The 23,468-nt window shown below is 40.4% G+C and overlaps 1 protein-coding gene across 3 annotated transcripts in view; it reads right to left on the reverse strand.

Annotated features, from left to right (window-relative positions):
- ripor2 (RHO family interacting cell polarization regulator 2) overlaps positions 1-23,468 on the reverse strand; it is an 87,123-nt gene that overhangs the window by 10,039 nt on the left and 53,616 nt on the right. For all 3 annotated transcript variants that reach the window (XM_022202321.2, XM_022202320.2, XM_022202322.2), the window contains exons 3-13: positions 18,854-19,009; positions 17,975-18,053; positions 16,684-16,707; positions 15,637-15,690; positions 7,010-7,159; positions 5,549-5,612; positions 4,680-4,723; positions 3,972-4,097; positions 3,728-3,876; positions 2,626-2,755; positions 408-1,163 (exon numbers count right to left, since the gene is read on the reverse strand). In XM_022202321.2, coding sequence (XP_022058013.2) covers positions 408-1,163; positions 2,626-2,755; positions 3,728-3,876; positions 3,972-4,097; positions 4,680-4,723; positions 5,549-5,612; positions 7,010-7,159; positions 15,637-15,690; positions 16,684-16,707; positions 17,975-18,053; positions 18,854-19,009 — 1,732 coding nt within the window. The remainder of the gene's footprint in view (positions 1-407; positions 1,164-2,625; positions 2,756-3,727; positions 3,877-3,971; positions 4,098-4,679; positions 4,724-5,548; positions 5,613-7,009; positions 7,160-15,636; positions 15,691-16,683; positions 16,708-17,974; positions 18,054-18,853; positions 19,010-23,468) is intronic.

Genomic DNA, 23,468 nt, shown 5'->3' on the forward strand with positions numbered 1-23,468 from the left:
TTTCTTTAAGAACATTCAAGAAAAAAATCAACCAAAATGCAGCGAAATTCGTTGGATTTTTTGGTGAATGTTCTCAAGAAATATGTTTAACATTTCTTTATTTCCACCAAAACATGTTCAAAAATTTCCCCAAAATGTTGAAAATGTGGATGTCAGAAGTTTCATTGTGAAAATATACTTTTTTTTCCACATTTTCAGACTTTAAAATGGGTCAGTTTGACCCGCAGGACAACACGAGGGTTAAAAACACAGTGCTCATATTGAAGTTCAGACACTTTACACAATGTTGAGGGTGACTCCAACACTCAAATTATATCATGAAGTAAAGAAATCCTTTCAACATCTCTTTAAAGTATTTGAAATAATTCTTTCTTCATTCAGAATGACAGCTCTGAGTCAGCCTTCACCTTGAGCAGGTCCTCCAGGCGCATCACTTCCTGCTCCAGGTCCTGCAGCTCTCTGCAGCGGTGCGTCAGGGCCTCCAGTCTCATCAGCAGGCTGTGGATGGCCTCCTCCAGGCTGCTCTCCAGGAAGGCCCTGCTTCCCTCTCCGGACCAACTCAGGCTCCCTCCGCCCTCATTGGTGCTCTCACTGGGCGGCGCAATTTCGGAGGAAGTCAGCCTCTTCACAAGCTGCCTGGTCAGGCTTCCCGCCTCCTCTGTGTCCAGCTCCACAGGTTTCAGCTCGTCGGCGTGATCCAGGAAAACATCCTCGGGAGCCACGGTAGACAGGTGTCCGTCAGAACACAAGGACGGTGCAGCCGAGCCGCCGTTGGAGCTGGAGTTACGCTGGGACTCGGTGCGCTCCCACTCCGAGTCTTCCGTCACTTCGACTTCGTCACTGGCGAGGCTGGGACTGGTCCTGCTGCCTCTGCTTCCTCTGCTGCCCGTCTCCCCGTCCTCCTCATACTCCTCCTCCTCTTCCTCCACCAAATGCTCCTCTGCGATGGAGTCCTCCCTAGTTGGGAGGATTTGTGTAGGTACTGTTTCTGTTTCTGGAGGGGTGACGGTGATCTCGGGGTTGGACTGGCCTGGGGAGTAGGAGCTGGGAGCGGGGCTGGGGCTGGGCGTAGAACCAGAGGTGTCGGAGAAGGTGAAGGACAGACGCTTGCACTCAGCCACACCGCAGCCACCGTTCTCAAAGACGTCGTCTGGTAAAGTAGACTAGAAAAAAAGAGAGAAATAAATAAACATGTGGAATAAAAAAGATGGAAAACTGAGAAATAGCCTGAAACCAGTCCAAATAAGATAGAAAAGTACAAGAGAAAGCTGTTCTCTAAAATAGTTGAAGAGATGGCAGATATACTTAACCTTTGTGTTGTCCTGTGGGTCAAATTGAAAACGTGGAAAAAAAAAATTTTCACAGTGAAACTTCTGATGTCCACATTTTCGACATTTTTGGGAAATTTTTGAATATTTTTTAGTGGAAAAAAGAAATGTTAAAAATGTTTCTTTAAGAACATTCACAAAAAAAATCAACCAAAATCCAGCGAATTTCGCTGGATTTTGGTTGATTTGTTTTGTGAATGCTCTTAAAGAAAATATCGGAAGTTTTACTGATATATATGTAATCACTTTAGATATTTTTAGGATTTTTGGAAGATTTTTGCTCATTTTTTGAAAATATTTAAAAGAATTTTCTTGCCAAATTTAGGTCTTTTTTAAAAAAAATTGTAAGGGAAACTTTTAAGGAATTCTTGGAATTTTCTTCCTGAAGGTTTTGCAAATTTGCTGAAATTTAGGGTTTTTTTTGCTGCATTTTTGGACTTTTTTCAGACAAGGAAACAATTTTTTTGGTTGCCGTAAATGAGGACAACAGGAGGGTTAAAACAGCCACTCTAACTCCACTTGTCGTTCTCAGTTCTTACGACCAGTTCAACCAAGATAGAGCCACACAGTAAAGTAAATTTGAACTGAAAAAGGAGAATATGGACAGCTTAAACCATGTCATGCAAATAAACATGCAAACATCCACACATGGCATTCTGCAGCCCACAGAAAGGGACTGGACAAGTTTGCCCACACCAGCAGAGGATCCCCATCATGTCAGGGAGGTAGGGGGCACACAGAGTCGGGTGTTAGGAGGGTCAAGGGGGGCCACAACACACTCACATAGACCTCCAGACTGGATTTGGGCCTTGGCCGGAGTGAGGCCAGGTCACCAAACGAGCGACTGCGCCTTAGCTTCTCTAGGAGGGTGTCTCGGAGCATGTGCAGGAAGGAGAGGCGCTGGCGCTCCACGGGATATGGCTGCCACTTCTTTACACAATGTACGCAGGCAAATAGGACCAGGAGGGCGGGTTTTCAAGTGAGAGCAGGTGAGTGAGATACAGGGGGGATGGATGAGGGTGTGAGGTGGGACAGAGTGCGGGTGAAGGGTTATAATGTGGAAATGCAAAGAAGAGGAGGATAGCAGGGAAATGGGTGAGGGTTAGTTTAGGGGTAGTGCTGGCATTGTCGGTGCATCAACAGAAACTCTGGGGCATAACTATCATCCTTGTAGACAGTGCTCAGGTTGGTGCACAAGGATCACAGAATTTGATATCAACTTAAACAAAAAAAAAAAGAAATCTGTCTAACACCTCGACAGTGACGCTAAAGAAGACATGGTGGGCGTTGGACTCACGAAAAAGGAGGTGTCCTGGAAGGTGGGGGTCTCCGGTGTGCCCTGGCTGTAGACTGACACTCGTCTCTGGAGAGCTGTGGCTTTGCTCACGTTGCCAGACGACAGAGTCAGATCCTCGACGTCGAAGGGGCTGGAAGGTGGAAAGAAAACAATAAACTTAATGTAGCTGCTCTGTCTGATTTATCGTGTTCCTGCCCTACTGTAAAAGTCAATTTACTTATTACGTGTTCAGAACAACACGGTTTATTTGCTCACTTAAAGAACCCATAATGTTATAATTTCTCTCTCTACTTTAGCGTGTTAGGAAGCTGTTTTTTGTGCATGCAAAAGTTTTATGAACTTAGAAAGAACAAAGTCAATGTCAAAGACTTATTCTCCCCCGTAGACAACACTGCTCCTTATACGTAGGCCCTAAAACACTATGTTGAAGTCCAGGCTATTTCTCTGTTACTTACATATGTCACCATGTAACAAATCTGCATAACTAGCTACTAGTTTGGACTGTGCAGCTTCCTTGACATTATTTCCTCATTAGATCTGGGGTCATGACACATCAGGAAGCGGACCATAAAGAGACAGGAGCTAAAAAAAAGGGTCATTTCAGACAGAAGGTGAGAAGAGCTTCACTGAGAAAAACAATGTTTATTGAACATTAACGCACGTAAACCACATAAATAAGATTCTAAATCTACAAATGTACATAATGGAAGCTATAGCTCTGTACATGCCATAGCTTATGAATACATTTCTCCACCAGATGGCAGTCAGCCATAAGTCATGCACACACTGAATTTAAACCTACATAATACACAAACAGCAAATAGTGGGTGCTCATTGGCAAACCAAGCTTAAGGCCAGTCCAGTAAAAGACTGTAGAAGAACCAAAATATTTATATCTCACAACTCTGAAACCCAGCAGTGGTGAAATCACAAATTATTAACAAGGTCTTTTACGGTTGGTCATCAAGTATATTAAAGTTCAGCAGATATCCACTATTTAGCAGAACTCATTATGTACTTCACTTTATATGTACTACAACATATCTATGAGTATTTTGAAGGAGCATCTGGTCTAAAAATGAAGAACAGAGTGTCTACTTACTACCACGTAACCTCCAGGTTGAGTTTGATGGTCCCCAGATCGTTGACGTCCACAGCCACTACCTGAGGCATGGCGGTAAACAGCTCCTTGGTCTCACAGATGACGCTGCCCACCAGCATGTGAGTGGCCAAACCCTTCAGCTCCGTCACCTGATGCACCAAAACACAAGTTTACCGCTCAGTTCAGGGAAAACATACTGTACTGCAGCACAATAGATAGAAGCATATCGCTGTTCCCTCAGCACCTTGATGTTAATAAGGTCAGTGATGAGGGGCATGAAGACCATCTCATCTCCATCCCAACTCTGTCTGGAGTTCACTTCAATCCTCCCCTTCAGCTTCCACCGCTGGCGTCCATATCGCATGAAGATCTACAGGGAAGAACAAGAAAGCATTGGCAGGAAAGAAAGAAAATAGAGAAAGCTTTGATAGTTTTTCATGAACTCAACAGTAAAACATTTCCTGAATGGACGTCATGAGGCATTAATAATACAAATCCTGTCACTTTTAATTTTTTTTTAGCAAAACGTGAAGCAGCAGAAGAAAGAAATGAATAGTACCGACATCTTATAGCACCACCTTTTAATAGCGAAAGTGTTGGAAGAAGATATAAGTTCAATAGTCACTCTTTTAGCTCCGTTTTTCAAATTCTTGGTGGAAATATCAGATTTTTTAGCTTAATCACCAAAGTGCTAACTGTAACTGTCTGCTGTTTGGCATTGGAAATGTAGGGCACAAAGCGGCCTGCTGCAGTCCAAAGAAAGCCAGATAATGAGCTAAAACTCTGAAAAACTGAGCCATCCCACTCTGTCACTATTAAAATATCATTTTAGCTACTTCAAACAAAAAATGTCTACTTGCTCTACTGATGCTAAATCTTAACTGAAGTGGGTGAAATCTTACATTTCTCGTGTCAGTATGAAAGTTAGAAGAAGGAAAATGAAGAAACTTGCCTCATATTGGTCTCCAGGACAGAGTCTAGCAAAGCCTGCCAAACCTGTTAGAGAAAAGAAACACATTTTTTATTATTCAAAAAGGCAAGGGGGTGGAAGGAAAACTCTAATGTGATGCAGGGAACCACGAGTCAAGCAACTTTATGTGACTTTCTCATTCAGGATGAATTATTATACAAGAAGAGGCTGTGCAAAGAATCAGTTTCTCACGGCAGGAGAACAATTTTAACTGCCATATTTCTTGATGGGACTGAAGACTTCTCTGTTACAAAATGTCATGTGGACACATTTCAAACAAGCTGCAGTGAATATAGAATGGTAGCACATTCATGCTGTAAACATAAGTAAAGGAATGCCTCTTATTTTAAAAGGAAACACCAGTATTTCAGACATGTAAATGTAAAAGGAATGTCTGTAAATAATATGTTAGATTGCTCATATATATATAGATGCAAAATCAACATTTGTGTGGTCAAAATTCAGTCACATGGTCTACTCCAGTCATTGGCAATCTTATGAAACTGCAGATCAGAACGTCAGGGCATCGAGGGCCAAACAAACATCACCCGCAGCTGATTCTCCCACTGATTTCTACTCTTCTGCTTCAGTTTTGATTTTAATTGTTTCTTGGCATCATGCACACCAGACGCTGCCACCTTGATGTGTCAAATACAGACCATACAGTGTTTGTGTTTGTTTGCTGCTGGTACAATGACACAGTGGAGCTTTTTTCTTGATTTTTATAACGAACATCGAACACATTTTGCTCCCATTTGTAGATCCTATGGATTTTCCGTGGATGACACCGGCAGCGGTTGGCATGTATGGTGTGTATACGTGTAAACTTCTTACAATGACTCTTATCTTACCCTTCATTTTGATATGAAACTCCCCGAGCAGGTTCTCCAGCTCGCTCTCAAATGTGCCCATGTTCTGGGGAATAAAGAGAGATAAGACCGGTCAAACAAACAGCCATCACAAGACACAAGAACAACAATAGTAATCAAGAGACTTTGGCAGATCCAGTCAACGCTAAGCTGCAGACGAGGCGGAAAGGCTGATCTAAGCCTTCGAATCAGGTGACAACAGGTGTGTGTGTTGTTGGGATTTAAAGATCATACTGTAAGAACACGACTTTTCATATTAGTGTTTACAAAACAGTGTAAGCAGTAATTTGCTTCTTATTTTCAGGTATATAGCCGGTGTTTTCAAGCACAACCCCATGTTTAATGTACTATGTGGTATCTTTAAATGTCTAGGTAAAAATGTGTGATTTATCAAGTGTGCACTTTACTATTCCTCTGGCTTGTTCTTACAGATTCTTTCAACATGATTTTGGGCACATAATTTGTCAGGCAGCTTTTAGAAAACCCATGCAAACTACAAATCAAAACATGCAGCTTCATTTCAAATAGCCTGCTATGACTTTTGGTAGTGATTCATTGCATGTTTTTTATGAAATTAATAAATAACAGCTCTAAAAATCCCCATTGAAATGAATTGGAAGTCGACCAGATAAATGCCAAAAAACAGCCACCTCTAGAGTCCCGTAGCTCTGGCTTATTTTACAGTAGAAACCTAATTCAAAGTTTAAACAAAGCTCACAAAGCTTTGAAGTTGATTCATTTAAATTCATATTTTGATATCTTTTATGGTTTTTATGCAGTTGCAGTTTAGGTTTTATGATTTTTTTGAAAATCTTGAATTCTTCTTCAGCTGGAGTAAATTTTGACCAAATGCATTTAATGAAAAAAGTGCAATTAACCTCATCTCAGTCTTATAATTTATCATCTACATGAACAATTTATACATATAAATGTTGGCATTTTTATCCTCTCTCACTCAATGCGAGTCTCATTACCTGAGGATTTAATGTTTTTTTATAAATCACCTCATATCTGCCAACCAAAATTCACTCAGATTATATTGGACCTCCAAAATTTCGGGTGAAAATCTGAAACGCAGAGTCTCTATAAACTCTATAATAGACAGTACGAACATTAAAATACAGCATCTTGTTCAAAACATGACTGTGTTTCACACAGTGAAAGATTATTTTCAATATAACTTGCAGTTTTTGAGCTGTGACCAAGCAACCAGATGTTAATAGGCTTTTCAAAATAAAATGTATTTATAGAAATTGTACCTTACATATAATTGTAGCAGCGCATATTACCTGCGAAAACCTGCATTAGCAAATTTCTTCAGATATTTTCTAATTGTGTATTACTACTGCAAATTTTTTTCAGATTTTTGCATTTTCAGTCAGCTAGCATTACTTTACATGACTTTCATGAAGTCTACAGTCATGCTAGCAGCTCTGCGAGTACCTCAGTGTATTCCTTGTACCGGCGGTTGACCTCGGCGATGCTCTCTTTGGTGCCTTTAGTGGATGGGGAGGAGGAGAAGGCCTGCTTCATCCGACTGGCGCCTTCCCTCAGACGACTCTGGATGCAGAAGGCCTCATATAGCTCGTCCACCTGAGTGAAAACACACACAGAGCCCCTCCATCTTTAATCAGCGCTCCACAAGGACGAGCCGGCATTCATTAGTCAACACACACACACGCGACAGGGAGAGAGAAACGTCTGCAGTAATGACATGAAGCCAGTCTTTGAAGTTTGGACCTCTTCATATGTTCACATCAAAACATCCCTGGGCAGGAAGCAAATTCCCCAAAACTTCCAAGTGCCATCTGAATTATTCTGGATGTGCTCACATCTCACTGGGATTCATTCAAGGACACCCAGTGCAGCTTTAGGCTTGTGCAGGATTTCACTGCTAAGACGATGCTTTCACTTTACTGCTTTAATGCTTTTAAGAAGAGCAAAAACTATCTGATGACAAGATGGTATAAATAGCAAGCTCCAAAATGAGTGAGAACAAAACTTCCCCATGTTCAGATGAAAAAAGAAAGAGCCTGCTAATGTGTAGACAATGAAATGAATAACGCAGTAATGACAAGGCTGAAATTACAGACAGAAAGTTAGTCATCAAGGGCGACAAGGCGGTGAAACAGATCCACTGGGTGCTGGAGTGAACTGACAGATACAGCTGGTATGTATGAGTGGAACTGTAGCCTCCAGTGGCAGCGGCCGGCATCGTCCCAGTCTGCGACCCCAGTGGGACACTCCCACAGCGAGGCAACAACAGACGGGGCTTTACAGCTCATTTGGAGATGACTTCACTTTGCAGCACAAGCGTGATCCAACCCAAACCCACAGGGGTGAGGAACCGACTCCATCGACATCCTGCTGTCTCACTGTCAGCTAAAATGTCAGACTTTCAATTGAAACAGAATCAAAGCGAGATGATCCAGCAGTTTTACTGAGCCCAGCAAAGAGACATGTATTTTTCTGTCAACCCAAAGGTGCTAGAAGTTGTGTATGCGATTACTATAATCTATGAAGAAGTAACATGATTGCTCCTGAGCATCAAAGGTGCTGTTAGGTGGAATTTGATACAGCTGGACAGAGTGTCCAACATGCAGTCTTTAGCTTCATATTTGGTGAACACATGAGTGGTATCAGTCTAATTCTTGGTAAGAGAGTGAAAAAATGGCAAATCAATTTCTTCTGTCCTGTTTTAACTTTTGAAAATGATGTTTAACGGCTTTACTGTATTTTTGAAGTGCGTCATTTGTGTTCTATTGTTACTTTGGTGCTATATAAAGGTATTCAGTTTCAACAGTATCAACATTCAAAGCATCAGTAGCTGTCACTTCCTTTTAATAGCTGGTTTCTTTAAAAGTCAAACGCATCAAAAAAGGCCCAAATAGCCACAATTCTTCATGACACAAAAGTGAGTCGAAAGGACCATCTCACAAATCAAAGTAAGTGTCATTAACTCTTCTTAACACACAGAAGCAGTAAAATCCTGCTGAGTCACTCCCGGTAATTTCTCCCTGATAACACAATCTACCAGCAGCAGTCTCTGTGTTTTCAGTGTCTTGCCCATCTAATGTTTCGGCTTCCTAAATTCGCATATGATCGAAGTGGCAGCCGGGCAAAACAAAACACCTCTGGTGAGCCTCATCAAAGGGAAATATTGCCGCCTGGCTGACGAGAATGCTGAAATATTGATGCCTCGCGCTCTTTATGGCTCTCATTAGGGAGAAGCAGGAGAAAATGGGCCATTCTGGCTCCTGTCGTCCTAACAGCTTCTCCGAGTGTTTGTTTGTCGGTCTTAGTGAACGTTGCTTGGATCTTTGTCGACTTTGTGAATGCGTGTGGACATGTTGATGTGTATGGGGTAACATATTTTGCAGGCAAATGAGGGTTTATGGTAACAATGTGAAGGCAGTTTGCAGGGATGTGATAATAATGCAGTCTGATGATATTATAACATCTTGAAACACACATGCAATCCGACCAATTCCACCTCAAACCAGCCAGCCGTCAGCCCCCCCCCCCACTTCGGCTGGGACCCAGCCCGTCTGTCCGTCTGTCTGTGGTATGTGGTGTATGTGGCGCGGCTGCAACAGCTGAGCTGAGCCAGCTATAAAACAACATCGAACCTCAACTGTTATTCTCAGCTCACTGGTTCCTATGGAGGTAGTTCAGAGCCAACAGCTGACAGTGTTTTTACTTACAAAAACAAGGAAAACTCGACACATTTTTGGCACTGCAACACGCTGAGCTGATGTCAATTGAAACACACGTTCACCCATTTGAACTTTTAACCTTTGTGTTCTCCGGCGGGTCAAAATTAATTTTAAAGTTTGAAAATGTGGAAAAAATGCATATTTTCACAGTGAAACTTCTGGTGTTCACATTTTCAATATGTTTTGTGTCTTTGAACATTTTTTTGTGGGAAAAAATGTTAAAAATGTTTCTTTAAGAACATTCACAAAAAATCAACCAAAATCCAGTTTATTTCGCTGGATTTTGGTTGATTTTTTTGTGAATGTTCTTAAAGAAAATATTAGAAGTTTTACTGATATATATGTTATCACTTTAGATATTTTTAGGATTTTTTGAGGATTTTTACTCATTTTTTTGAAAATATTTACAAGAATTTTTTTGCCAAATTTGGGGGATTCTTTTCAATAAAACTTAGAAGGGAAACTTTTAAGGAATTATTGGAATTTTCTTCCTGAAGATTTTACAAATTTTCAGAAATTTGGGGAATTTTTTGTGCTGAATCTTTCGATTTTTTCAGATGAGAAATAAATATTTTTTGGTGCCTGTAAATGAGGACAACAGGAGGGTTAAGTCGAGAAATACTACATTACTGTACACAAGCAGACAAGGAGTTATTCATTTGCAGAAAATTGCATGGCTCCGTAACAAAACCAAGCTTTCACAAATTGGGAGTTGATGAATAGCCATCAATCACTAATCATATCATTATCAGCTAATGAAGCTAAATTTTGTCCCCAATTACAATAGCCCCTCGCTGCCTTCAAGGAAATGTCCTTTTGAAGGTCAGCCAAGCTCCACTCCAGAGGGTGGCCATCAGCATATTGCGCCGCCTCGGGCACATTTCACCCCAGAAAAAGAAGAAAACATGAAAGGCAAAAACACAAACAAAGAAAAGACAGATGCCTCAACGCAGGCAGACGGATGCAAATCGCGCATGTCTGAGTCGCGCACACTTCTGAGTGTTGCTGGACAGTGAGGCAGAAGAAGAAAGAAGTAGCGCCAATACTCTGCTGGAAACTGACACACACACACACCAGCATGTGGTCCACATCTTCTATACACCTATGGAGTTTTCCTGACTGTGCATTTAATCTTTTCTGCACTTTGTTGTCCTGGATTTAGCATTGATGCAGAACTTTCTCCGATTGATCAAATACACCACAGAGCAACATCAAGGAACAAACACACACACAAAAAAAAACAGAAGTGAAACATTAACAGGCATGGTATGATGACAACAAAGACAAAAAAAAATCACAGGTTAGAGCGTCTAAAATGTTAATATTTGCTGATTCTTTTAATCTTCCATCACAATAAGATGAAGATTTCAGGTGTTTTGGACTCTTATTTTGGTAAATCAGCATCTTGGGACATGTTCTTACTCTGTTTTGACAATAAAAATTATGTTTTTTTGCTACAACACAAGTATAAAATCAACACCTTTATACCAAATAGCCTTCCAAACATAAAAACTGATGCCTTTTACATGACTATAAAGCACAGAAAACAATAACAATGCGCTGAATTAAAAGGCTCTTTCCACACAAAAATCGCATCTGTTCTATGTATCCTATAAAAACCACCTGAACCTTCTTAATTAACTCTTACCAGATGCTGACAGATATTACATGTAAATGTATTCTAAATGGAGCCTCTTTTGGACTGTGTTAATTACAGCTCAGTGGGATGGCTCAGAGACCAAGTGGGGGATTATGGGAAAACCTTCATTGAGGAATCAATTAGGCCCAGGGTGGGGATAATATTGAGTTCACATATATTAAGAATGAAATATCCATTTTAGCTGTCTTCTTTGGGGAATATAATCCATTTAAAACATTATCAAGTGATGTTTGTGTGGCTGCATCTGACTTCCAGCTGTGCTGTTTTGAATGTGACCAGAGAATCTTTAGGATATGGCAGGAATCCTCTTAAGATATGGCCATTATCCACGATTGTAGGACACCAGACACACACACTTTCTGCCGGGGGGCGAGTGATTATAAGCAGATTAAAACAGGCGGGCCACACCAAACAGCATCAAACACACAAGCCATTCTCTGGGGAGCTGTGGGCGTGTGTGTTGGTGGCAAGATTAGCATTCAAGGGGGGAATGCAGAAAATGCCCTATATTATAAATAATCGCATGCAAAGCATTCACACTCGTTTTGGATTGAATTTGGCAAGTGGTTAACATGCGCACGCTCTCTCTCAGGGGAGGAGGAGGCGCCTGGCAGCCGCTCGTCTCACCTTCAATCTTCTGTCACTCATCCCCTTAATGATGCCCTGCTGATGCTAGCGGTCAACGCACACATGCACCACAGAGCCCGTCCCATGCAGGACGTAAGCAGGGCCGCATTGTGCCACCTGCTTCCCCCATTTGCGCCAATTACTGCTCAGACATGTGCAGGAGGCGCAGGAACAAAAGATCGGGCTGATGTGAGTCACAAACTAGCAACTTGCTGATGGATGATTGTTAAGTCGTAGCTCACGGCAGCTGTCCCGCACAAAGAGACACGCCTGAGCCTGAGCGCAGACGCTGACAAACACGCTTACTGTAGCTCACAGCTGCTGGAACTGTGACGACTGTTTATAGGTAGTCCATTTCTGAGATGAGATCGAACACGTGCTGCAAACTGGTTCCTGGTTCGTACTGTATTTGCCTCACAATGCCTTGTTTACACATCCAGTGATCGATCATGTGTGTGTGTTGAAATAATGGAGTGATCATTTAACATCCAGGTTATAAAGGTGCTGTACACATAGTAAATCATTGCTCCCGGTTTCTGTATATTGCTGTATTGATGCAGCGTTTTTTGTCTTTGAAGTGCTCGGGAAAAACATAAAAGGTAATCCTAAGTGCAACAGGAGAAGGCAAATGGACTTTTGATTCTTGTAAAGTTCTCTTTACTTCAACAGCACTTGACATGGATGACTAAGAATCTACGCAGGCATAAAAGGTGATGAACTTCCTCTTCTTGTTTGCAGGTTTATCAGCGCCAGTCGTCAGCTCAAAAGCATGTACTTCCTATTTTGCCCTGCCCTACTTCTGGCAGACTTGCCTGGAGCACAGCCTGATAATTTTAATGTCATCCTATCATGACTGATGTTGATACACAATGAATGAGACATTTTACATTAAATAAAATAAATAAATCCTCTTGTCAGTGCTTACTAGAGGTCAGGATATGTAATGCCGTTTCTAAATGTTCAAACCTCATGTGACATTTAACAGTGCAGCTTTACAAAACATATTATCCATGACTATAACTGTCTTTTCCTACTGATAGATATTCAGGACACTTGTAGAAGAACTTATCGAAATATTTTATGAAAGTCCTGGAAAACTTTATGTCAACTAATTTCAGGTTGCATTCAACATTTCACAGCAAATAATAGACTATTCGGTGGTTGTGGCAGAATCTGAATATTCATTTTGAGATCCGAATACTCAAAGGCTGGCTACACTGCGAACAAATCCAGGAGTTCACTCTTGCCCGAAAATGTAGATAGGCTCATATTCCTGACACAAAACATAAAAAGAATGTAGGTAGCCTCCTGAAATGTCCGTTCTTGTAAATATATGCCGCTGTTTTGCATTATCTGTCTTATTTATATATAATATTACTACTCTGTGATGTGCCATGCTGTTCCATCAGGAAACAACCAAATCTAAGATTAAAGTTGCAATGCTTCATCAATATCACTCTAATCTAAAGTTCTCATTTAAAAATAAACTGATTGGTATAAACAGATTCTGTATAAAACTAGAAATTCTGCTCTCATCAGCTCATCCATGAGGGCATTACGAAGTCACATGATGAAAATTCAGGGACGATTCGATTGAACTGCAGGCTGTGCTTTCACGGAGCACACAGGAGACATGTATGTAAACAAATTATATATGTAAATCACACATTGTCTGTAGTATTCCATCTTTTTTCCAGTATCAGTATTTGGAAAAATGTTGTACATGTTAATTGCAGTTTTTAAATTTTTGTTCAATCTCTTGTTTTTTAATTTTTTATGATGTATGGTATCGTAACTGCATCATGCTGCACAGACGGCATTTGTGAGTTCTCTCTACTTCCAGTCATCGTTGTGTTGCTTCCACAGAAGTGCAGGACTTTATATAGCAATGAAAAATGAGCCAACAGCATATAAAATGTGACAGGAGCACCGAAACTTGCTTGGGGTTCAGTGGGTTCAATAATTCTGTCTGTTGCCAGAAACACCAAGAGAACAACTAGAATATGATAGATTCAAAGAGGAACAAAACATTTGCGGAGTCTATTTCTGAAAGCGTAAGCCTGAGACTTTTTGTCTCAAACCAATAACCAACACAAAGTCTGACAGTCAATGAGAAGAAAAGGTTTAGCAAAGGAGCAGGTGTATATATTTAGAATCAAGAGACACAGCCAGGGCTCGATTTAACTTTTCTGTTACGCTTCAACTTTTGAGGCCTTTTACCTGTCTGGCAAGATACATCAGACGCTCCTTCGCTATTTCAAATATTTACTAGTGCATTTAAATCTATTTTTGTGCAGAGCATGAAAGAAGAGAAGGGCTTCAAAATAATGTTGGATGCTAAACAGAAAAGTGTTGAGAGAGTGTTTGTTGAACAGCATCCTGTGACAACCTCACAAGACAGAACAAGCATCAACTTGTTCTTTCTTTGCCGTCAAAGCGGAGCAAGATGCAGACATATTTCCTGAGTTTCTAAGAGAACATCACCTATTTTCAATTGACTCTTGGCAGACCCTTCCTTCTTGCATCTCCTCCTCCCATTTTTTCCATCTTCAAGGACCCTGACAATTGCTCCTCGCTGTAGCCGCTAACTGCCCTGACCCAGATTCAAACCGACACAAACGTCAGACAGTCTCGTTCTGTTACCAGTGCAGTTCACACGTGTTTGTTTCTGGACAAAAGGTTTCAAGGTGAGTTTTGATTGTGTGTCAGGATGTATGCAAACGTAAAGGGTTAACGTCACCCAATAGACGGCTGCCTTGAGCTCCTCCGGACTTCAAAGGCTCCGTTGTCAGGTAACCATGGTTACCCTAGGAGGGGTGCCGTTGTTTGGGCATGTGTGTTCTGATTTCCTGCCGTCACGTCTGATTTGACGCACAGCGAGGGAGACCATTACAGGACTACAAAAGGAGGTGTAGAAGAAAAATCACTGGGCCTCGCAACCTTGTAAGGGATTAATGTCCCCAACGGGCAACCTGCGAGGACTCTACAAAAGAAGAGAGAGGACAAAAAAAAAAATCCCTACCTGGCATCCTTTGTCAGGAAGTTTTTGCTTCAACCAATGAAACGGCAGGAAACTTTTCTAATATACCAACACATGAACCAGAGGGGAGCAGGAATGCTAAGCTAACCTGGCAGCAGAAATCCACTGAGGCGTGGACGAACACCACAGCTTTACTCTACGAGAAACTGGCAAGAAGAGAGTCCATTCTAGAAACTAAAGAAGGCAAATAAGGCCTTACAGTTTACAAGAATAAGAGGGAAAGACTGACATTTTGGGAAGTGTCTGTTTTATGTCGACTTTGCCTGATGAAAACACAGATTGATAATCGATGCAATAAAAGGCTGAAGCCCACCTATATTTATCTCTGGAGAAGATCATTGGGTTCATTTTTACCAGGAGTAGCTAGCTGTATGTGGGTCTTGCAAACATTTATTAAACCAATATCACGGAAGCTTAAGTGGAGTGGAACAGACTGGTACATTGATCAAATCAGTGAGCTCCAACTGACGATTGCTGTGCTACAAAAACATCAACATCAGATATCAGAGTCTTGTGGGCATTTTTTAAGGTGCAGGCTGTTATAGAAATTGAATTGTAATGAAGTCAATACACAGATAAGGTGCCATTGATGCTCAGAGGTTGTTGTTGTTTCCCATAAAGAAGAGAAAATAAAGTATCATGCAGAAAGGTAGAAGAATTCTATGTAAAATGTGAACTGAGGATGGCTACTGTTTCCTCCTGTCTCTCGTCTTTATTCAAGCAAAGCTGGCTTCCTGCTGGCTTCAGCTACATACTAACCAAGAGGTACAAATGTGTTCCAGGATAGTGGTTCCTGAGTGACTGTTTAGATGAGGCGAGATGTGGAGCGGCTTAACGTGAAACAAGGTACTGAGGAGCTGACGTCTTCAACAGCTCTTAATGGAAGCCTTTCAAGGTGCCACAGACATGCAGGAAAAAGATCAGACTGAAGACTCAGCGCTTGACGTTCAAACTATTCATCTGGCACAGAGACTGGCAGAAGAAAAACAATCCTTGAAAAGTAGTCAGAACACACATCAGCGCTTACCTTGCTAATGTGAAACTCCAGGCGTCTCATGTACCTCTCGATGGTTTTGATTTGCTGCAGGAAGACAGACGAAGCACAGGGATTACTGGTGCTCATGAGAATACAGCTACATATGGTTTAATGATGAGAAAATAATCATCTGTGTGTCACAGATTCACTAAATGTCTAGAATTGACTTCAAATATGTTCTATGGAAACATCCTTCTCATTAGAGCCTGACTGATACATCGGCTGGCCGATATTATCGACCAATATCGGCCTATTAGGGATAAATCGTATCAGTGTACGTATTATCAAATGTGTACCGACAAGAAAGTTTTCTTATACAGAACATGATGCCTGGGGTAATTTAGAAACAATGTCATCACACATTTTGTCCAGTAGAATGGCACGATTGTTTACTATCCTCTCAACAGTCACTATTTTAATACATTAATACACAATGACACCAGGACTTCCTCCTTTTTCAGATAACTCTAACATATGTATAATAGAGCTGTGATGAATTGCTTCTTTCCACATCTGTGACAGTAAACTGAAAATAGTCTTGGGCTTTGGGCAATGCCGATTAAGAGTTTATACAACAACTTTTTGTTAAATTGACAAAATAATTGACAGATTGTTCAACAGTGAAAATAGTTATTTGTGGTCTTAATATATAAAGTGTATTGGCCAATAAATCCTTATCTGATGTTTTTACTCCCTAAAATTGGCATCTGCCCCAAAAAACCCAGTATCAGTCTACTTTTTAACACAACACAATACAATGTAATATGTATCTATATATTATATAGCATACAGTACTTTTTTCTCTCTCAGATAGTCCCTCTTAAGCTGGCTGTTCTCTTGTCCCACCAATTATTTTTTCTCACTTTCATCTTTTATTCCTCGTACTGCTCCACTTTATCCTCCCTCCCTCTTTTCCTCTGCCTTTAACCATTTTCTCTTCCCCCCCTCTTCAACTCTTCCCAACATCAAAGATTCACTTGACACACACACCAAACTTGGTGTGCTTGTTACAGTAGACCCTCCCCTCCATCATCTTACCTTGTCAAGATCATACAGCACTCCCTGGAGAGAAAACACACACACACAATCACACAATTACTAAAGGCACAGCTGAGGCTGCTTATGTAATGCAAAGCAGATTGAAGTTGTCTGGCATCACAAATAAGAATAGATTAACAAATTACATTATGTGTACATGACAATGTGAATTGAAACAAAGTATTTTCCATGTCTGAATTAACGAGGATAAATTTAATGTTTTATGTAATAGTTCATCATTTGGCTTTGCTGAAAACTTGCTCCATCCTTCTAAAGATATTTTCAAGACACAAAGTAGGTCTGCACACAGCATCGATTTTAATATTTCAACATCCGTTAGTAATTGTTTGCACTTGTGATGTTCTCTTTGAGACACATCCAAGCAAGATAAAGGAGAACATTCAATATCTCTGGGGCAGAAGTTTCGTCACATTCTTGTCATATCCAATTACTGTATAACTTTATGACATTTAACCCGTTGAACCCACAGGAGAGTTTAAAAGACATGTTATCTTTAGAAAGAATTGCTAGAATGATGCTATTTATCAAACCTAAAACCTGCAGGAACAAAAAATAAACAAATAAAAATCGTATTTTTAGCCTTCTGACAGTCTTTGAGCTGAACATCTGTGATGTTACATCAGAAAAAGGATCCAAATCATAGCTTTAAATGGCATTTAATCAAAATCCCTTTTTTTTCCCGGTGGCTAGTTTAAAACCGTTTACTATAATCAGATTCTGTAGGAAACAAAAATTCTGCGATCTTCAATGTAACGTTGGAGCTGTGAATGACTCAGCTGTGGACTTTTCAGCTGAACTGGGTTGAACTGCAGGCAGTGTTCTGCACAGAGCAGATAGGAGACAAGCATAATATGGTAAGTATATACAGTGGGTACGGAAAGTATTCAGACCCCTTCAAATTTTTCACTGTCATTGCAGCCATTTGCCAAAATCAAAAAAGTTCATTTTATTTCTCATTAATGTACACTCAGCACCCCATCTTGACAGAAAAAAAAAATCAGAAATGTAGAAATTATGGCAAATTTATTAAAAAAGAAAAACTGAAATATCACTGTGGAGTTCTCTGGACTGTGTAGGCTCACCTTTATTTTGTGAAATGTTTGGGGTTCAGAGGGTTAAATAACATTTAGCAATGCAATCATGCATCTGTCTTAAGTTGTCCAATGATGTAAAAACTGAAGTTTGAAAGAAGAGCACCCCTAAAAGGAACAGATATGAACTCAGCTCTGACTACAGCTTTAATGTAAGTCGACGGTCAGTAATTTCTCACCAGGCGAGAGTTCCTCTTCATGTCTTTCATCAGAGACATGAGTTTGTCCAGCTCGGTTTGATGAACTTCCAGATACTCACTACAGGGCAAAAAAGAAAAACAGTTAAGCTTTTATACAAATGCTGTATTAGATTTTAAAGATCCCTGTGTAGAGACATCGCTGCAGAAACAGTGAAGTCCTTCAGCCATGCAAGCTCACCACAAAAATTAACGACTGCAATATAAACACTGGCATTATGTAAATACATTCTAGGGGAGAAGTCAAAAGATTTAAAGCATAATGTTATCAACCCAAGCTAACATGGTGGTCTGTGTACTGGGACCAGCCAGTATCTGTTATAATAACAGACTGAAGAGGTTGCCTGGGACCACTGCCCTGAAATGGATGTTGGCTCATTGTGTTTTCTTTCTGTTGCATCATGTGTAGCAGTACTGTAGTGGAGAAGTTTTGAGCTGGTTCAATAACACCAGAGTGATTAATCTTTATAAGGCTATTTACATTTTAATTTTAAAAAGTGAAGGGAAAAATGCCAAAGAGAAGGAGACACACTGCAATTAAAAAAAATCTCCTAAGTGTCTTGTATACATAGAAGCCAAGGTTGTTCATTTTGACTTTACAGTCGTGGAGCTTTCACTGAATTCGGGATGCTTTCAGGTGGAAATCTTTTGCTAAAACCGCCTCGAGCCTAAGGAGTAAACATTCATTGAGTGAAATTGTTAATCACAGATGACTAATTTAAAAAGAAATGGTTCCTCTGCAGCATTTGAAGACTTCATACTGCATATCGGTGGGGGAATTGCTTTCTATTAACAACTTCCTGAGTGAATGTGAGTGTGTGTACAGATCATAAAGTGCACTTCAGCGCATGAGTTACTCACTCCAGGCCTTGTTTGAGAGCCGTGTAAACCTCTTCCAGTCTTTTGGGCTGCGGCTCTCTGGAGCTGCTGCCTCCCTTGTGGCCTGACAGGTGGGGCTTCTTGGGCTTGGACTGAGGCTTCTTCTGCACCGCAGTGTTCCCCATGAAAGAGTTACACCTGCAGACACACACACACAAAACACACACACATATGTTGGTAAGTACAATGCAGGATAATTTACATACTGCTGTACAGTGTTTCAAAAAAACAAAAAATACTTTGTGCCTCTCAGCATTTATAACCCTCGTGTCGTCCTACAGGCCAAAAGTGACCCGTTTTAAAGTTTGAAAATGTGGAAAACAATATATTTTCACAGTGAAAATTCTGATGTCCACATTTTCAACATTTTTGGGAAATCTTTGAACATTTTTTGGTGGAAAAAAAAAGAAATGTTAAAAATGTTTCTTTAAGAACATTCACAAAAAAAACAACCAAAATCCAGCGAATTTCGCTGGATTTTGGTTGTTTTTTTTGTGAATGTTCTTAAAGAAAATATTTAAAGGTTTACTGATATGTATGTAATCATTTCAGATATTTTTAGGATTTTTTTGGAAGATTTTTACTTACTTTTGAAAATATTTACAAGAATTTTCTTGCCAAATTTGGGGGATTTTTTTTTTAATTAAAAAAAATAAAATTTCTAAGGAATTATTGGAATTTTCTTCCTGAAGGTTTTGCAAATTTTCAGAAATTTGGGGATTTTTTTTGCAAAATTTTTTTCAGACAAGGAAACAATATTTTTTGGTGCCTGTAAAACATGCAGCTTGGAGCAAAAAATGAAGACAGTTCGTTGCATCTCAGTATTTCAGCCACTCCACTGGCTGCCCAAACGAGCATCTTGTTAGATGAGATTTCTGTGTTATTTTACAGCATCCTGAACACGCCCTTTGGCCAGTCTCAGCGTGAGTTCATCTCATCTGTCAGATGGAGCGGCCTTATCGAGTTTGTTCATACCACAATGACTCAGTCACACAGGACTGACACTTCTACCCTACACATCATTCAGACATCGTCCAAAAAACTTGCGCCGCACGCCATCAGTAACCCACATGCAGCCAATCACACAAACTCTCAGTAAAACCTGAGTGGTGAACCTCTTCATCAGTCACAGGCTTGTGCTAAATATCACAAATGCACACATATCTGCAAACATGTGCTTACCCCACTTTCTGTGTTTGACTTGCCGTTCGTCTTCAGCTGGAGAGAACTTACAAACACACAGACCGAGACAATCACGCTCCCAGCAGTCAATGACTTTCTAGTGCTCTTCAGTCTGTTCCCTCGGCAGTCCTCCAGCAATCGACCTACAACTGTTTGATTGACTCAGAAGAGGTGAAGCCAACAAATCTCTTTCACTCCTTCAATGACACAAGCTCCTGAAAATGGCATCATATGAGCAGAGCTGCAACTCAGTTTTTTGTATTATCAATTCGTCTCCTGATTAGTTTTTGATCTATAAAACATCATACAACTGTGAAACAGGCCTGTAACATTTTTCAGATGTGTTATACAAATACGTATTTGCAAACACACAAACTAGGACACCTTCACTCACCCACAAACTCATCACTTCTCAATATACTATTATTTTAGTGTATAGACAAAAGTCTTTAGTACGTTTCTTAACAGCTTAAATCCTCAAATAACATCTTTATGAAACAGAGCAGGGCAGCAAATCTTATATAAGAATTTTGGCATTTTCTTCTTGATAAATTATGAAACATCCATAAATTATGAAACTATTTTCCTGTCACTCAACAAATAATATTTCTGAGCCTCATTTCTATGGTTGAAAAGAGAAAAATACAGCTTTTCTAATCAGTACAGCCACCCCACAAGCCTTTCTCTCCTCGTATTAATCCGTTTTTGGTCACACTCATCTGAGCTGCTCATGCACATTTCAGCTTTTAAGACCATTACAGATTTAGCTGACAAATGACATTTCCCTCGTCTTAATGAAATGATCCCAGAGTCATTTCAGGGACACGGCAACAACCAATTCCAGCGCTCGACAAGTTGGAGCGTGCCGCTTCTTGCTGCACGCCAGCAGCAGCAGCAGCAGCAGCAGCAGCAGCAGCAGCAGCAGAAGTTCAGCTAAGCTGCCACAAATGTAGGGCAACACTGAATGAGAGCGCTGAGTAGCCTTGGGGTCACGCAAGCTGTGGTGCTGTAAAGGGTCCCTCTGCAGAAATACGCATATGCATCCACACCGACAACTCCACACAGACTTATAATTGTGAATTTGCACCCTTGCACAGTCTGCGGGGTTTAGGGAAGCGTAAGAACACATGAAACACACACATGGGCACACACATGGAGCGTCCTTGCTCAACAGCGCTAGCAGATGCAGCATACTCAGACAATGACACACTCCAGTGGCTTCAGAAGCTGTATCTCTGCAGCTTTCCACCTCGCTTATTATCAGAATGGTAACTTGTCTGTCGCTGTCACTCGCCCACACAGCCCGAGTCATTCCAGCCAATTATCCCCTTCACTGTCTGAATGCTGAGAGAAGAGGGGAAGAGCGTCTTCAAACAGTCGCTGAGGACGACCAGAAGGCCAGAAGATGGTAAGAGATATATCTGGGGTGAGAATGTAAGCACATTTTGTCCTGTGGTGATGGAGCGAGAACCCTCACAGATGAGTCAATGAGGGAGACACACAGATAAGACACTCATCTCTCAAGAACCTTATCGATCTCCAACTTCTCGCCACAAACTTCTGGCTATGAATGAACATGATCAGGAGCCGGCTGTGAGTGTATGCGGCAGCAGAGTGACGATCTTCCTTTAAGGATTCTTTACTGGTTCTTAAAACCTGCTGCGGCTTGTTGATCATCGTGAACTCCAGATTATTGAGTCAGTGCATTCCATCTGTGTGAGTGAAATTTGAATATAAGCCCGGTTACAGTAACGGATGAGATTTCCTAACGGGTCATTTCTGTTAAGTCAGTGCACAGCTGAAAATGCAAAGTCACAAGCATGTAAAGGCTTTGCAGGATTTATTTCAGACTGGTGGTTGTGTAGGAAGAAGCTGTACTTATATACAGAGCACATCACCAACATCCAAAGATTTTCATTTCAAAAGTGACTTAGAGCTCTGACGTGACTTTTTAAAGCGTGCTTTTCTTCCATTCACCTCTTTAATACAAAGTCATGGTCAAATCTCCAGATATTGTGAATGGCAGTGAAAGTGCTCTGCTTATTTCTGCTTGACAACTGAATAACAGAAAACTATTTTTAGCAGCAAGCACACATACAGTTTAAAGGGAAATAGACTGAAATGCAGAATTTGCTGCTATTTTTCCTGTCTTAATGACAACATACAACAACTTCTTCTTCTTCTTTTCCTTTCGGCTTTTCCCTTCAGGGGTCGCCACAGTGAATCAACTGCCTCCATCTAACATACAACAACTCATTTTACTATATCTCCACTGATGTTGAGTGTCAGTTATTTTCTGAAAGAATTGCAATCACCACATGCGATAAATGTGAGACACATAATTTGGTATTTTATTTCTGTTCTGCAATTACTTGTTACTTATCAGTCCACAGAAACATTAATTTATTTTATCTGTAGCATGCAATGATTATCTGATATCAGCACAGCATGTTTATCAAGCTGTCTTGGGCTGCAACATATTGGAAAAAACTGGCAATATTTTATATTTTTGTAAATTGTATTTAAAAAATACAGGAATTTCTACCAGATGGCTGTAATAACGCTATTTGGAAAGAATTAATTATTTTAAAATTATTGGGGTGATTTTGTAGGAAAGTGCATCTGCTTAAAAAATAAAATAAAAAACATTTTAAAAGCTGAATGAAGCAGTTTGGAACCTTTCTCACACGGTGTAACACTGGCAAAAAGATCCAAAACAGTTGTTTATCTTCGGATGCAATACAGATCTGGCTTTTTGCTTGTCATTCTGATTCAAACGGTGGAACAAATCAGTCGTGACGCCTCGTCTGCTGGCAGCATTTGCAAAACACCTGTCTTTGGACGTCATCTGCCCGAAATATTTCCATATGCCGACTTTCTTTTTGCAACCAAATCTTCCTTTTCAGTCTTTCTCCCCTGTTCCTCGCTCATTTTGCTGTGGACATCAATAAACTCAAAACTCACAACCAGAACACTTAAGTCACTGTAAGTTAAGGTTTACCAGACAGACTTCTCTAGTAGATCAGTCACGGAAGAAGTTTTCATTTTCGGTCAAGCACCAGAAAAGTTGTATTGCGTTAATTTGCACTGCACGGCCTGCAAATGTGGTACACAAACACACTCCCATATCGATACCAAACCAAATCCTTGTATAATCAACATGTGCTCTTTCCAACCTATTGTCAGCTATTAAAAGTTTACATATTACTAAAGCTACAACGCTCAATAACACGCGGTTCTGACTTCCAAATCAATGTTTGAAGATAAAGTATAAATGTCGCTGTGTACAAATCAATCAGAGGAAGTGTTTTAGAATACATACTTTAATTCACCCCTTGAACCCAATTGTAATTTCAGAAATAAGTAACTTCAGCTCATCACTGATTAACTCTAATATCTTCTGATAATCCAGCGC

This window comes from Acanthochromis polyacanthus, chromosome 11, assembly GCF_021347895.1.
Source record: "Acanthochromis polyacanthus isolate Apoly-LR-REF ecotype Palm Island chromosome 11, KAUST_Apoly_ChrSc, whole genome shotgun sequence".
NCBI classification, from domain to species: domain Eukaryota; kingdom Metazoa; phylum Chordata; class Actinopteri; family Pomacentridae; genus Acanthochromis; species Acanthochromis polyacanthus.